The sequence below is a fragment of the Ranitomeya imitator genome, chromosome 5, assembly GCF_032444005.1.
Source record: "Ranitomeya imitator isolate aRanImi1 chromosome 5, aRanImi1.pri, whole genome shotgun sequence".
Classification (NCBI taxonomy): Eukaryota; Metazoa; Chordata; class Amphibia; order Anura; family Dendrobatidae; genus Ranitomeya; species Ranitomeya imitator.
Window position 1 is genome coordinate 568,570,343 of NC_091286.1, and position 12,497 is coordinate 568,582,839.

At 47.4% G+C, this 12,497-nt stretch overlaps 1 protein-coding gene across 2 annotated transcripts in view; it reads right to left on the minus strand.

Moving 5' to 3' along the window:
• Positions 1 to 1,464: 1,464 nt before the first annotated feature.
• Positions 1,465 to 12,497, minus strand: part of YEATS2 (YEATS domain containing 2) — a 123,028-nt gene continuing 111,995 nt past the window's right edge. Inside the window, exons 23-28 of one of the 2 annotated variants that reach the window (XM_069727777.1) lie at positions 7,950 to 8,032; positions 7,310 to 7,511; positions 6,090 to 6,205; positions 5,636 to 5,710; positions 5,479 to 5,552; positions 1,465 to 1,758 (exon numbers count right to left, since the gene is read on the minus strand). In XM_069727777.1, coding sequence (XP_069583878.1) covers positions 1,635 to 1,758; positions 5,479 to 5,552; positions 5,636 to 5,710; positions 6,090 to 6,205; positions 7,310 to 7,511; positions 7,950 to 8,032 — 674 coding nt within the window. In that variant the 3' untranslated portion in view covers positions 1,465 to 1,634. Of the gene's footprint in view, positions 1,759 to 5,478; positions 5,553 to 5,635; positions 5,711 to 5,981; positions 6,206 to 7,309; positions 7,512 to 7,949; positions 8,033 to 12,497 lie in introns of both variants that reach the window. The other variant, XM_069727776.1, reaches the window with a different exon arrangement.

The window sequence follows — 12,497 nt, forward strand, 5'->3', positions numbered from 1 at the left end:
TGAGCACGTTCGGAATCGCAGGCCTCACAGAGACGCTTACTCTGGGCATGCAGAAAAGCGGACCAACAGGCTACACATGCGGTATATAAAACCGTGTGAGACTTGGTCCTTCTAGACATGGTGCCTGCTAATGCTATAAACAGCGTTTAGATAGGCTGCAGCAAGAAAAAAACGTATATGGCAGCTGTCAGGCTGGGGGGAGTAGCACTTACCCAGTCCTGTGTCCCCGTTCGTCCTGTGAAAACTGTCACAGGGCGACGTCGCTGTTCCCTTAATAAAGTGCTTCCTTGGTGGGTGTTCCCGCCGGAAATGGTGGTGTTTCCAGCCACAGCCTATAGGGATCCGGCCTAAATCTTTCCCCCACGTTCACTGCGGTGTTTGCGGGAGGCGGGGCCTACCACCGATGATGCAACCAGAATGGGCGGGGCTTCCGCCCGCGGCCTAACCTGGCCGAAGCTGGGACCTAGATTTTTCTTTTCCCCCAGCGTTCGCCCAGGGAAAAGAGGGAGGAACTCTCTGGCCGAAAACGTGACTAGAAGGGGTGGGGCCTCCGCCCTGACTCGTCAGACGCCGGGATTACCCGGACCCACACGAGGATGGAGGGGGCGACAAAGCGCCGGAATCCCCATGGAGTGGCGCTGCTAACAGCCAACGAAAAACGCCGCAGCGCCCGCATTCCCGGACTGTGCGCCACTACAGGAACCCTCCCAGCCCCCACCACGAGATGGAGCTCAAGGTCAGAGTGGGGCTATAAGCAAGGACGGTGCAGGCACCCTAACTCCATCTTCCCTTCAGGGGATGAGGAGAGGGACCGTCCGCCTCCTTCTATCACCGCTGCTATGCATTGGAAGTGCAGTGGAGGCCGCACGGACTGTCCCTAAACACCTGTACAGCCTAGGGTTTCGTTACCTTAGGGTGGTCAGGGATAAGTCCGGCAAGGGGTCCCACGTCGCGGGAGAGGATACGTGGAGGCGACACTCCACGTGCTCGCCCGTTGTTGGTTTGGGGAGATCGGACCCTTTCAATAGGGTCCGTCGCCCCTGTCTCAATTCCATGTGAAGCGAAATATAGAGAGTCTGGAAACCAGACGAGTGCCTCCTTCAGACACTAAGCATAAACGGGGTTTGTCTTTGGCCAGTGTCAGGGTGTATACGACGGAGGAGGAGCTAAACCTTTTTTTGTGTTTACTTAGTGTCGGCCTCCTGGCAGCAGCAGCATGCACCCACAGTCCTGTGTCCCCCAATGAGGCGAAGGAGAAACTAAGAATAGTGGCACCACTCAGCAGTAAAATAATGCACCACTAAAGTGGTTCATTTTAACAGGTTTAGTTTTTCCAGAATACTTACATGTGTGATTCCTACACATTATGAAATAATTTCAGAGACACCTGTGGCATAGCCTGAAAACGCCTACATAGGACACTCAGAGGAAACCACAATCGATGCAGACAGTAGTCATGAAAGATACCAGAGAAGGGAGTTTATTATTTTACCTCTTGAATAGAAGCGCTCACATATATACATATGTAAATGGAGTTGTACACAGTTATGTTGTGCAAAACAAAAGCACAAAACCGGAAAATAGGTACATATACCTCTACCATACAAAAATATTGCTCGTTACTGTGTGATTCTCTATTTCAATGGCAATGCATCGTCCGCATGAAAAGCCCCCAAATGCCGGTTTGTGAGGAAGTCAAATAAAGGAATATTGCAAATTGCTTGATGAATGTTGGCAACGCTGATTTCTCTTGGTGCTCTGTTCAGGACAAGAACAAAAAAAAAATTTGTACAATCCACAAATGACATGAGACAATTAAGAAAATTAATTGTAAGCATTTTCAACAAGAATTAATCACCGTACATGATTACTGCTTAGAGACAGACTGACTGAAGGCGATCGCCACAAAGAACATTTATCAACTGTAGATAAATGTCTGATTGCGGGGACACAAGTGATCATTCAAACGGAATAATTGATCCCCCCCTGTCCTGCACAACGACAGAAATGAGGAGTATGACTAGAGTGGTGGTCGGCCATGGAGGGCACAGGGAGAAGTCTGAGGTACAGCATGGAAGCACAGAGGTCACAGAACGGAGGCAGTGAGGGACACTTCCTGTCTGTTAGCCCCATAACAATAAAATAGAGAGGCAGTGAGCACTGACTACACCCCACTCACACTTCTACTCACTGTGGTTGTGCAAAAGAAAGCAATTTGTGGGGAAGTTTTAGTGACTGTGAGGTTCCCATGAATCAATCTTTTGTTTAGATGTTGTATCGTATAGATGATAAAATGTGCTTTCATAGACAACACCTTGGAAATAAGCTATGTTCAAAGTTAAGCTGTAGCACCCATAGCCGCAGCCTTGTCTTCTTCAAACCAAAGACAAAATGTTAATTTACCCAGTGATAGTGGTCAGCTAGACATTAACCCTACAGATGAGACATACGATCATATGCGCACCTGGTTGGAGTTTGCATGAATGAAAATGGGCATCTCGCTGTGATGTTCATATGTTTAGGATAAGTGCACATGGTGTCTTTGATACGTCGGCGCACCTATATTGTTTTTTAAGAAGTTTTAAGAAGATGCTTCCAGAAATTACCAGTGGTGTAATCCCTGATGATTGTTTACTAATGTTCTTGAGCTGCAGCATTGCGTTTTTTAATTCCATATATACAATGGTGACAATTTCCAAGCAAAAGCAAACAGGTTATTGGACCGGTCACTTCTTTTATCCACTTCACATCTTTCGAAGCCTAAAGCACTTAAAAGTAGTTACAAAAACCATAAATATGCACAGCAATTTTGATTTGACATTGCTGTGCATATGGTAATTATTTTTGGATTTTCAGCGCTTTTTCATGTGGGTTGCAGCTGTCGGACCTTCAGCGATCATAGAGTTATCCCCCATTACATGGCTAGCAGATAACTGGGCACAATTAAACATGACCTCCCAATATTAAGAAATCACTGGACTACTCAACACATTCATAGCAAACCTGCTTTAGCGGAAATTTATAAACTGCGGTTCATTTTACCATTTTGTAACAATGTAAATGAAACTATGATATATAATGTCCAAGCACTTTTATGTTAACCACAGACCCAGGAGGTGCGTGGTTATGCTGTCGAGCCGAGAGGTTGCACTGGACCATAGCTCCCAACATCCTGATTTATAACCAAAGAAAAAAATCAGCATGATCTCCCCTCCAGGCTGAAGGGCAAGAAGATCCTTCCAGGTTGAAAGAATTTACTGGTTGGGCAAGAAGGCCGCCTCGGTGCCTGCTGAAAACTTCCAGGTCACCATTTACTGAGCAGAAGACAGCGGCCATCTTAGGAGCGGGACCTAGTACTGCGGCACAAGCAGTCACTCCGCCACCAAATACCCAAGTCACCGGGTGTCCAGGAGATCTGACACACGTCCAGCCTCTGAATCGGCAACGGCATACGCTCTTCAATCTTCTGTGTGAGCGGGAGAAGGTGACGCAGCTGGGTCCTAGAGCAGTCATACTGGCTTTCACAGTGAAGTGAAGATGAAAAGAGCATGGACCGAAAGAAGGGGGATTCACATGGAACCTAAAGATGGTGCCCCTGCTGGATCAGCCTGCAGAAAGAGGGGGTGAGTGTGTAATGGTCTTTCTCCACTCTTCGCCTCAGGGAAAGGACTTGGCGCCATTTCTCCCCTCCGTATTGCACTTTCTGATTCTCTTGCTTCTAACACGGTTTCAGCAGTTGACAAGGGTCTCTAGTCAGATGGAGGTAAAAATGACCCACAGCAAAAGATCTGGCAGGGAGGAAGGAGCAGATTGAATTTCAGGAAGACACCAGCTCATCTGGTGTGAGGAGACAGAGAAATGTTAGTGAAGAGGTGGCAGCCAGAATGGAGCCGATCACGCATAGGGCGCAAAATACATCAAGAAGCCAAAAGCTGGAGGGGAGCATGCAGGGTCCCTCAACTAAGTCACCAACAGGGTTCCAATATGCGGGCCTAAATATGGAGGAGGAAAAGGATGGATCCCCTGAAATGGCCTCCACGTTTCAGGGGTCCCCAGAGGCTGGAAAAAATAAAAAGGGTGCCTTTGCAAAGGCAGCCTTGGGGGACTCTCCATCTTTACTGGATGTACTTTCCTGGATGTTCTTTAAGCAGTCAATAAGTGTAATACCACTCTTGATAAACTGACTGTAGAAGTTTGCCAGAGCGCACCACGGCTCTCAGGGGCAGAGTAAGCGAGATGGAAAATGCCCTTCCCCGTCTGTAGAGATATCCAAAGTCATGCACAGGCAGTGGCGGACCTGTTGGCAAGGGCGGAAGACCTAGAAAACTGCCAGAGACACAATATCAGAATAGCAGGGGTTCCGGAGGAGGAGCAGGGCGACCTGGACAGCTTCTTTGAAATATGGCTACTTGAGACCTTTGGCAAAGAAGTCCTTATGCATTTACTTGCAGTACAAAAAGCTCATAGGGAACCTGTAAGGCCAGGACAAGTGAGTAGACCTCCTCGGACAGTTCTGATTAAAATCCTACATTAAAAAAGATTGGGACATAATTCTGAAGAAAGCTCGGGAGAACCAGTATATCAGGCTTGGTGGGCAGAAAGTCTCATTCTTCCCGAACTTTTCGGTGGCAGTCCAGCGAAATAGATCTGTGTTACTGGACATCAAAAGGAAAATCAGAGCATTGGGCCTACAATATTCTATGATTTACACCGCCAAGCTGAGAGTGATTGCCCTTGATACCACCACCTTTTTTGAGGACTCAAATGATGACCTCAGATGGTTGAACACTCATGAGCATCAGATCCTGCAGGAGATAAGAGCTGAAAGAGATTGAAGAGGAGAGGCTTTTGGAGGAAGGAATCCTATGTATTTCACCTGCAGACTTCAAGGTTCATGGCGTTATTCGGCCTGGAACCCGGGTTACCTGGACAGCCCAAGTGTTTCGGTGTTAATTCGGTGCCTAGGTTTTGAGCAGGTTTCTTTTATTTGCAGTAGGGGAGAGGGCCCTGCTCTGGAGTCACCTAAATATAGTATACTGTACGGGATTCTGAAAGTTCTCTGTCTTAAAGTATGGGTCTAACGGTGAAATTCCTGTCATGGAATATTCGGGTCCGCAAAGACAGCTCCAAAGGCAATTATCGAGTACATTAGGAAAATTAACCCTGCTATTATAGGGCTGTAAGAAATGCACATGACCAGGGAATCCACCAGAATGCTAAATAAGTCCTGGTGGGGATGAATGAGTCTAAACTATATACTAGGCTATTGATTTAAGCTCTTCTATAAGTAGTGTTAGTTTCGTTATTCACTGTGGTTTATGTAGGTGAGGTCCACCAAGAAAGCAAGGTAGGAGGTTGGTTGGGAGATCTTATGGGAGTTTAAGTTGTTGGGATTTTTAGCTTTTTGAACAACGGTCATGTATGAAGACAAGATGTCTTTGTTGATCAGGCACAGTTTGTAGAAATTAACTAATGTACCTTTTGCGAGAGGTCATCTGATAGCCCACAGCTAAAGCATCTCGTAGCAAGTCACTGACAAACTGCTGAGTGGCCTGAGGGAATGAAGTAACAAAAATAAATTAAGAAATTCAAGAATAAACAAAAAGGTGTAAGGCGACCATAATATAAAAATTACCTTCAACATCATTTCTTCAACTGGAGAGGCATACACGTTTTTGTGGACTTCCACAGGTTGTAACGAAACCCCAATCTAAAAATGAAAAGAATGAAGCTTTTGCAGTTGAATAGTTTCTTGGTTATACACGGATATACTGTGTTTAGCATTAATAATGCATCCTGCATCCGACAGCATGATTCCCCTGTTACAGCCATTTTAAGTAAGATAATCCCTTTAACAGACATCACAATGATCACTATATATATATTTTTTTTTCTTTTTGCTGAAATGCTGTATAAAATGGGAAAGATCGTCAAGCAGTTTCCGAATTTTTTTTCCTAAATCAGCAGTAATAAATCTGTACCTCTTGAGCGGTGTCCCTTATAAACTCGCACGATAAGCTGGGGGTCAAGTAAAATTTGACATCTTCTCCTTCCTCCTTTTCCTTCTTAATCTGAGGTTTGTGCTCTACCTCTGTGCTGAGGATATCAACATCTTCTTCCACTTCTTTTTCCTTTTGAAGAACCTTCTCTAGTTCATCCATTTTTCTACAGAGAGCGTTGGGAGAGGAGTAGGAGGAGGGTAAAGCTAAAAGGTAAAGAGAAGGCATAAATACTTGGAATTATAGATATATGAAACTTATATTCTCTGCCTCGTGCAGGGCCATACGGGGCAAGGAATGACCCAGGGATCCCAAGAAGGGAAGTGTTGTCTCTGCATGCGCTGCACTTGGCATAACACATTGTACAAGTTTAGCAAAATGTTTTTTAACCTTTAAATATGTCACATGGGTGTCGGATGAGTATGAAATGGGTACAGGAGCTGCGGGTGCAATTACCCACTACCGCCCCTGTGACTAACTGCAGATTGCCAATGGGTTACGGTGGAAGATGGGGGACTCTTCGAACTCCTATGAAGCAGTCACAAATCTGTACAGTCACATTATTCTGAGGCACTGAAGAATTGTAATGCGTCACAAAGACAAACTAATGACTGTAGGCTCAAGTTCCCAAAGGGAAAGAGATGCTATATATGAATATTGAAAATTTATAAAGTTGGCCACCTTTGGGAAAAGTTTTTTTATGCATGCATTTTGAGTTAAAAATTACTTTTACTATTGAGTTTCATTACAAATTTTGCACCTTTTGGCTTTTACATGCTCTTTTATTTCCCTGTACATTCAACTTTAAACGTGGTATTAGGTCATAAATAACCCGAGAAGAGCCCAGAGAAAGGGTGTATTCAGACGTCCATATAAATTAGTCAGAGATGAGAGCACAATGCACCGACTGGCCACAGGTCTACCGACAAGAGTGGACAGCTTCCTATACTTCTGTGAAACGGTCACGCTCGGGTCGGTAGGCCGACCAATTTGTATGGACGTTTGAATGCGCCCAAAGACAGATAAAAAACCCTTTCCTGTTAGACTGTCAGGGCGAGCTTCCTGATGGAGATGTACTTAGAGGTTAGCCACCTAGCCTGGTTAGTGAAGCTTCCCTGACACTGACCAGCACTTCTGCCTACAATGACTGCTTGTAGAGGACAATGTGACCAGACTTGTCCATCGGACTCTGCCATTTGTAAGTAAGTTATGCCATTCTCTGTATGATGGCGACGTTGGGCAGGCACTGCTCTAGTATCACATATACACAGCCACACAACCCAGCCCCTGCTAATAAAAGCCTCACTTGCCTGCCTCATTATCTATACGAGTCAGCACATCTTCAAACGATTCCCGCTCATCAGTAGCAGTCTCAGGATCCGGAGGAGTGTAACCATGATTTCGACACCAATGTACAATTTCCTTTGTCTTCAGTGGAGCGAAATTACCAAATTTTGCTTGTTTTTCTATGATTTCAAGTAGCTTCTTTTTCATAGCTATCGCTCGTTGCCACTAAATTAAGGATATAAAATATGTGAAATAAATAAAGAGAGGATAGAAATTCACTTCTGAACCTCATTTCTCTATATGTTGCGATGTTTAGTCAGATGGCGAATGAAGCACTGGTTGCAGGGGAATATTTTTCTATAATCATATAACATTAATTCCTCAGCACTTTACAGATATCATCATCGCTGTCCCCATTGGGGCTCACAATCTGCGTTCCCCATCAGTCTGTCTTTGGAGTGTGGGAGGAATCCCACGCAAACACGAGAAGAACATACAAAATTGCTTGGTTTGACATGTACTGTCTACCGGTCCACAGTACGGCGCTGTAAGGACTCTACATGCCAATGAGCACAGCCCCGGAAAATGGATGTATCCATCAATGACAATAGGGTCCACCTTCACGAGGTTAAGTGATAAAAACAAAATAGATTGAAACAATACCTCAGACGCTCTCCTTTTACCAATGTTCCAACTATAATATTGTTCCAGTGACCTTGCACAAAATGTGTTGCTGCCATCTTCATCTATGGAAAATGAGAAAGAGAGCAGAGATCTTTAATTGTTTGTAAGTAATGATCTACGTTGGTTACTGAGAAGGAATCTTTCGCCAGATTTAAAATTGCTTCTTAGGCTGCTTTCACACATCAGCTTTTTTGCCGTCAGGCTCAATCCGGCGATTTTTTTTCCATCGCAAATTGTGAAAAACTGATGAGACGGATCCGTTCTTGAGGAGAGAGAGAGAGAGAGGAAGAGAGGGGAAGAGAGAGGAAGAGAGAGAGAGACCCCAGAACGGAAAATGCATGATTTGTTTAAAAACCGGAATCCGTTGCGAAATTCCATCATTTGACGGATCCGCGGCCATAGGGTTCCATTGTAGCAAACGGCAATGGATCCGTCGCTGCCCATTTTTTTCAACGGACATAAAAAACGTTCTTATGTCCGTTTTCTACAGCCGCCGGAAAACGAAGTTTCGACAGATCCAACGAAAAACGGATGAAACGTGAGGCCATCCATCGCTAATACAAGTCTATTAGCAAATTCACGGGATTGTGCCTGACGGCAAAAAACTGATGTGTGAAAAACAGGATTTTTGGTTGCTTACCGTAAAATCTGTTTCTCGGAGCCTTCATTGGGGGACACAGGAACCATGGGTGTATGCTGCTGCCACTAGGAGGCTGACACTATGCAAATAAAAAAGTCAGCTCCTCCTCTGCAGTATACACCCTACCGACAGGAAGTAGGATATTCAGTTAGTGAGAAAGCAGTAGGAGAAGCAACGTGTAAAAGAGAAAGAATAATAATATAATAATAAACTTTATATAGCGCCAACAAATTCCACGGCGCTTCACAGATCAACAGTTTCAAACACTCAAAGAGTGTTCAAAGAACTCAAACGTATACAGTAAACAGAGCTGTTCAACTTGGGAGGGTGCTGTGTCCCCCAATGAAGGCTCCGAGAAACAGATTTTACGGTAAGCAACCAAAAATCCTGTTTTCTCTATCGCCTTTCATTGGGGGACACAGGAACCATGGGACGTTCCAAAGCAGTCCCTGGGGTGGGAACAGCAGAAAAACTCCCTTCAGGTCGGAGGAATCACCACTGCCGCCTGCAAGATCCTTCCGCCTAGGCTGGCAACTGCCGAAGCGTAGGTATGGAGCTTATAACCCCTTGGCAAAGGAGTGACCGGAACACTAGGTTGCCACCTAGCAAAGATGTAGGGCGGATGCCCCATGGTGTACCGCCCAGGAGGCGCCCACTGCCTGGAGCAGAGGGAGGAGTCACTCTGTTCTTGATCCGATGAGCCTCCAGAATGGCAGGTCTGATCCAGAGAACAATCGTAACCTTGGAAGCCAGCAGGCCTCTTGGCGTACCGTCTGGAATGACAAAAAGACAGTCCGTCTTCCTAAAGAAGGCGGCCCTAGACAAATAGATCCTCACCGCCCTGACCAGGTCTAGCCTGTTCAGAGAACGCCCCAGAGAATCGATCAGAGCAGGACAAAGGTGGGAAGGATGATCTTATTCAAGTAAAAGGAGGACACCACCCTGGGAAGAAAAGGCGACGAAGGCCGTAAAACTACCCTATCCTGGTGAAAAACCAAGAAAGGGGCGACAGGAGAGAGCCACCAACTCCGAGATGCGTGGAGATGGCCACCAGCAAAGCCACCTTGCAGGACAGAGCAGACAGTGAGGCTCATGGAGAGGCTCAAGGGAGAAAGTCCACCGAGCCTCCAGAACAAGACTGAGGTCCCAGGGATCCACGGAAGTGTGGTACGAGGGAGCCGCATGCGCTACTGAAGAAAGGTTCTGATCTGAGAACGGGACGGATATAAATCTTCGTACCGTGATAGCCAGTAGCGAAGGACCTCTGAAAAGGGACTTCAGAAAAAGGATGGAAAGGGTTGCTATCTGACCCTTCAGAAAACTAAAGGGCAAGGCCAGCATCAAGTCCCGCCTAGAGAGAACGGCCAAAAAGGAAGGTTTCAACAGCAAAGCTGTTAACTTGAGACACCAAGAACTCTGCGGCAGATGGGTCCCTAGTACAGAAGATCTGACCTGACTGGGGCCTCCAGTGAGAGTCCGCGATGAGACAAACGATCTCAGCGAACCAGAACCTTCTGGGCCAATCTGGTGCGGTCAGAATGACCAGCACCCCCTCGCATAGATCTTCAACAGTCTGGGAAGAAAGGGGAGGGAGGAACAGAAAGGTAAGTACAAATGGCGACCCAGGAATGGTCAAGGTATCGGTATCCACAACAAGAGGATCGCGGACTTGGAAACAAAACGGTGGACCCTTCCTAAGCAGTCGGGCCGCCAGGAGATCCGTGTCCGGAGTTCCTCATCCAAGGAAAATTTGAAGGAAGACCTCCTGAGTCGGGACCCCTGTCCTGCCGCAAGACCCTCGCGGCAGAGAAAACACTGCGGCCTAGTTGTCCACGGCGGGGATATGCACTGCGGATAGTGCTGAAACCGTCGCCTCTGCCCAGAGGATCCTGGATACCTCCGCCATTGCCAAGAGACTGATTCCCTCCCTGGCGATTGATATAAGCCACAGCCAAGGCATTGGACGTCTGGATTCTGACTGGCAGACCTCCGAGAAGCCTTTCCCAGTGACTCAGGGATAGAAGAAAGGCCCCTCTCTCAATGGTGTCGATCGGCGGAGAGGACCCTTGCTCCGACCAACGCCCCCTTCAATGACGGATGGCGAGAAAACGCACCCCAGCCGGGAAGGCTGGTGACCGTCGTCACCAGCTGCCTTGGGGAGGACCGGACATGAGGAATGAGAGGGGATGACAGCCACCAGTTGAGAGGCTATTAGAATCGGATGGAAAGTCGGATTGGAGGGTCCAGAGACAGCACAGACGTGTCCCACTGAGGAAGGATGGCCTGCTGAAGTGGTCTCAAGTGGAACCGCGCAAAAGAGAACGCTTACGGAGCTGTCACCATGCATCACAGGACCGTCGTAGCTGAACGGAAGGAAGGCAGCCGAGGGCCCTGCAGAGAGCGAACTCCGTATGGAGAATTGCCCGCTTCTCAAGAAGAAAAACCCCTGGCGATGTCGAACAACATGCCTAAGAGGACGAGACGCTGACTCGGAACAAGACAAGACTTTGTTCTGTAGGCCAGCCACCAGAAACAGGACAGGGAGTCTAGGACGATGGTCAGACCCACAGGGCCTGAGAGAGGGGCAGAGGCTTGATGAGGATTACTTCAATGTATGTAATGAGCACTAAGGCCATTGATCATCAAGGAAAATCAGGACATGGAGCAAGGCCTCTTGGATATCCATGTAGCACAGGAAATCCCGTGGGTCCATGGAAGCCAGGACTGAACAGAGGAACTTCATCCTGAAATGCCGCATGCGGAACCTTCTGTTCACTAAGTTCAGAGACAGAAAGGGCCGAACTGCGCCGCTCTTCTTCGGCACTACAAGCAAGTTTGGATAGAAACCTTGGAAGCGTACCTGCTGTGGGACGGAAACAACCTCCGAACAAGGAAGGAAGGTAATGGACGCAAAGAAACATGAGATCAGAGGAGGATTTTTAGAGGGCGGGATTCAAAGAAGCGATTCCAGGCCGCTAAGCGAACCCTATCTTGTATCCAGAGGATACCACCACCCTGATCTAGGCGTCCTCCACCAAAGCCAGCCAAACATCCCTGAAAAAGGCAGGAGATGCCCGCCCAAACGGGAAGAAACGCTGGGCCGTTAGCACGAGTTATTATGTCGAAGAAGATCTGCCAGGTCTAGGCCTGGTGGACCAACCATGGGAGTTGCGGGCACACCGGGAAGGGATAGGCTTAAAGGAAGCCTTTTCTCTAGCCAGACGAAATCGCAGTCTGTGTTAGCTAGAGGAATCTTCCGACGCCGCAAAACAGCGAAGGGACAAAGGGAACTCGTGCCTCCCGTGGTGTCATTAATAATTTGTTCCCACATGTAGCCAAAGAAACAGGCCCCCTGGAAGGGCTGTGTGTAGAGCCGAATATTCCGTCGGATGGCCACCATAATGCTGGATGCGTGAGCTGCACAAGCTGCGCATCTAGGGAGGCAAATACCAAATATTTCCCTGCATAGGAAATCCGGTCCGTCAGGTCGGCTAGCTCCCCCGGAGGAGCTCCAGGCGGGGTGCTCTTACAAGGCTGTTTGGTCCATCTATCTATGGTCCTTGAGACCCAGGTAGAGGTAATGGCCGAGGCACAAAGTAGAAGCAGCCGTTACAAAAGGCTGATTTTTTCAGCGGTTCTATAAAAGTATCCTTGGAACCCGTGCCAAGCTGGTAGACAGTCTGGGAACTGACGAGTCCAGAATTGCCCGCTTCCTGTCGAGGAATCAGTCCAGTTAGCGATAAGCTCAGGAGAGAAGGAATATAGGATGCCGAGATGCTTCCCTGTCTGCAAGCATCTGGTATGGCTCGCATTTCTCCTGGGAAGTACCACCACATATTCAGTGTGTGTGGGGCAAAGATCCTGGAAGGTGGTTTGACCGTCTAAAC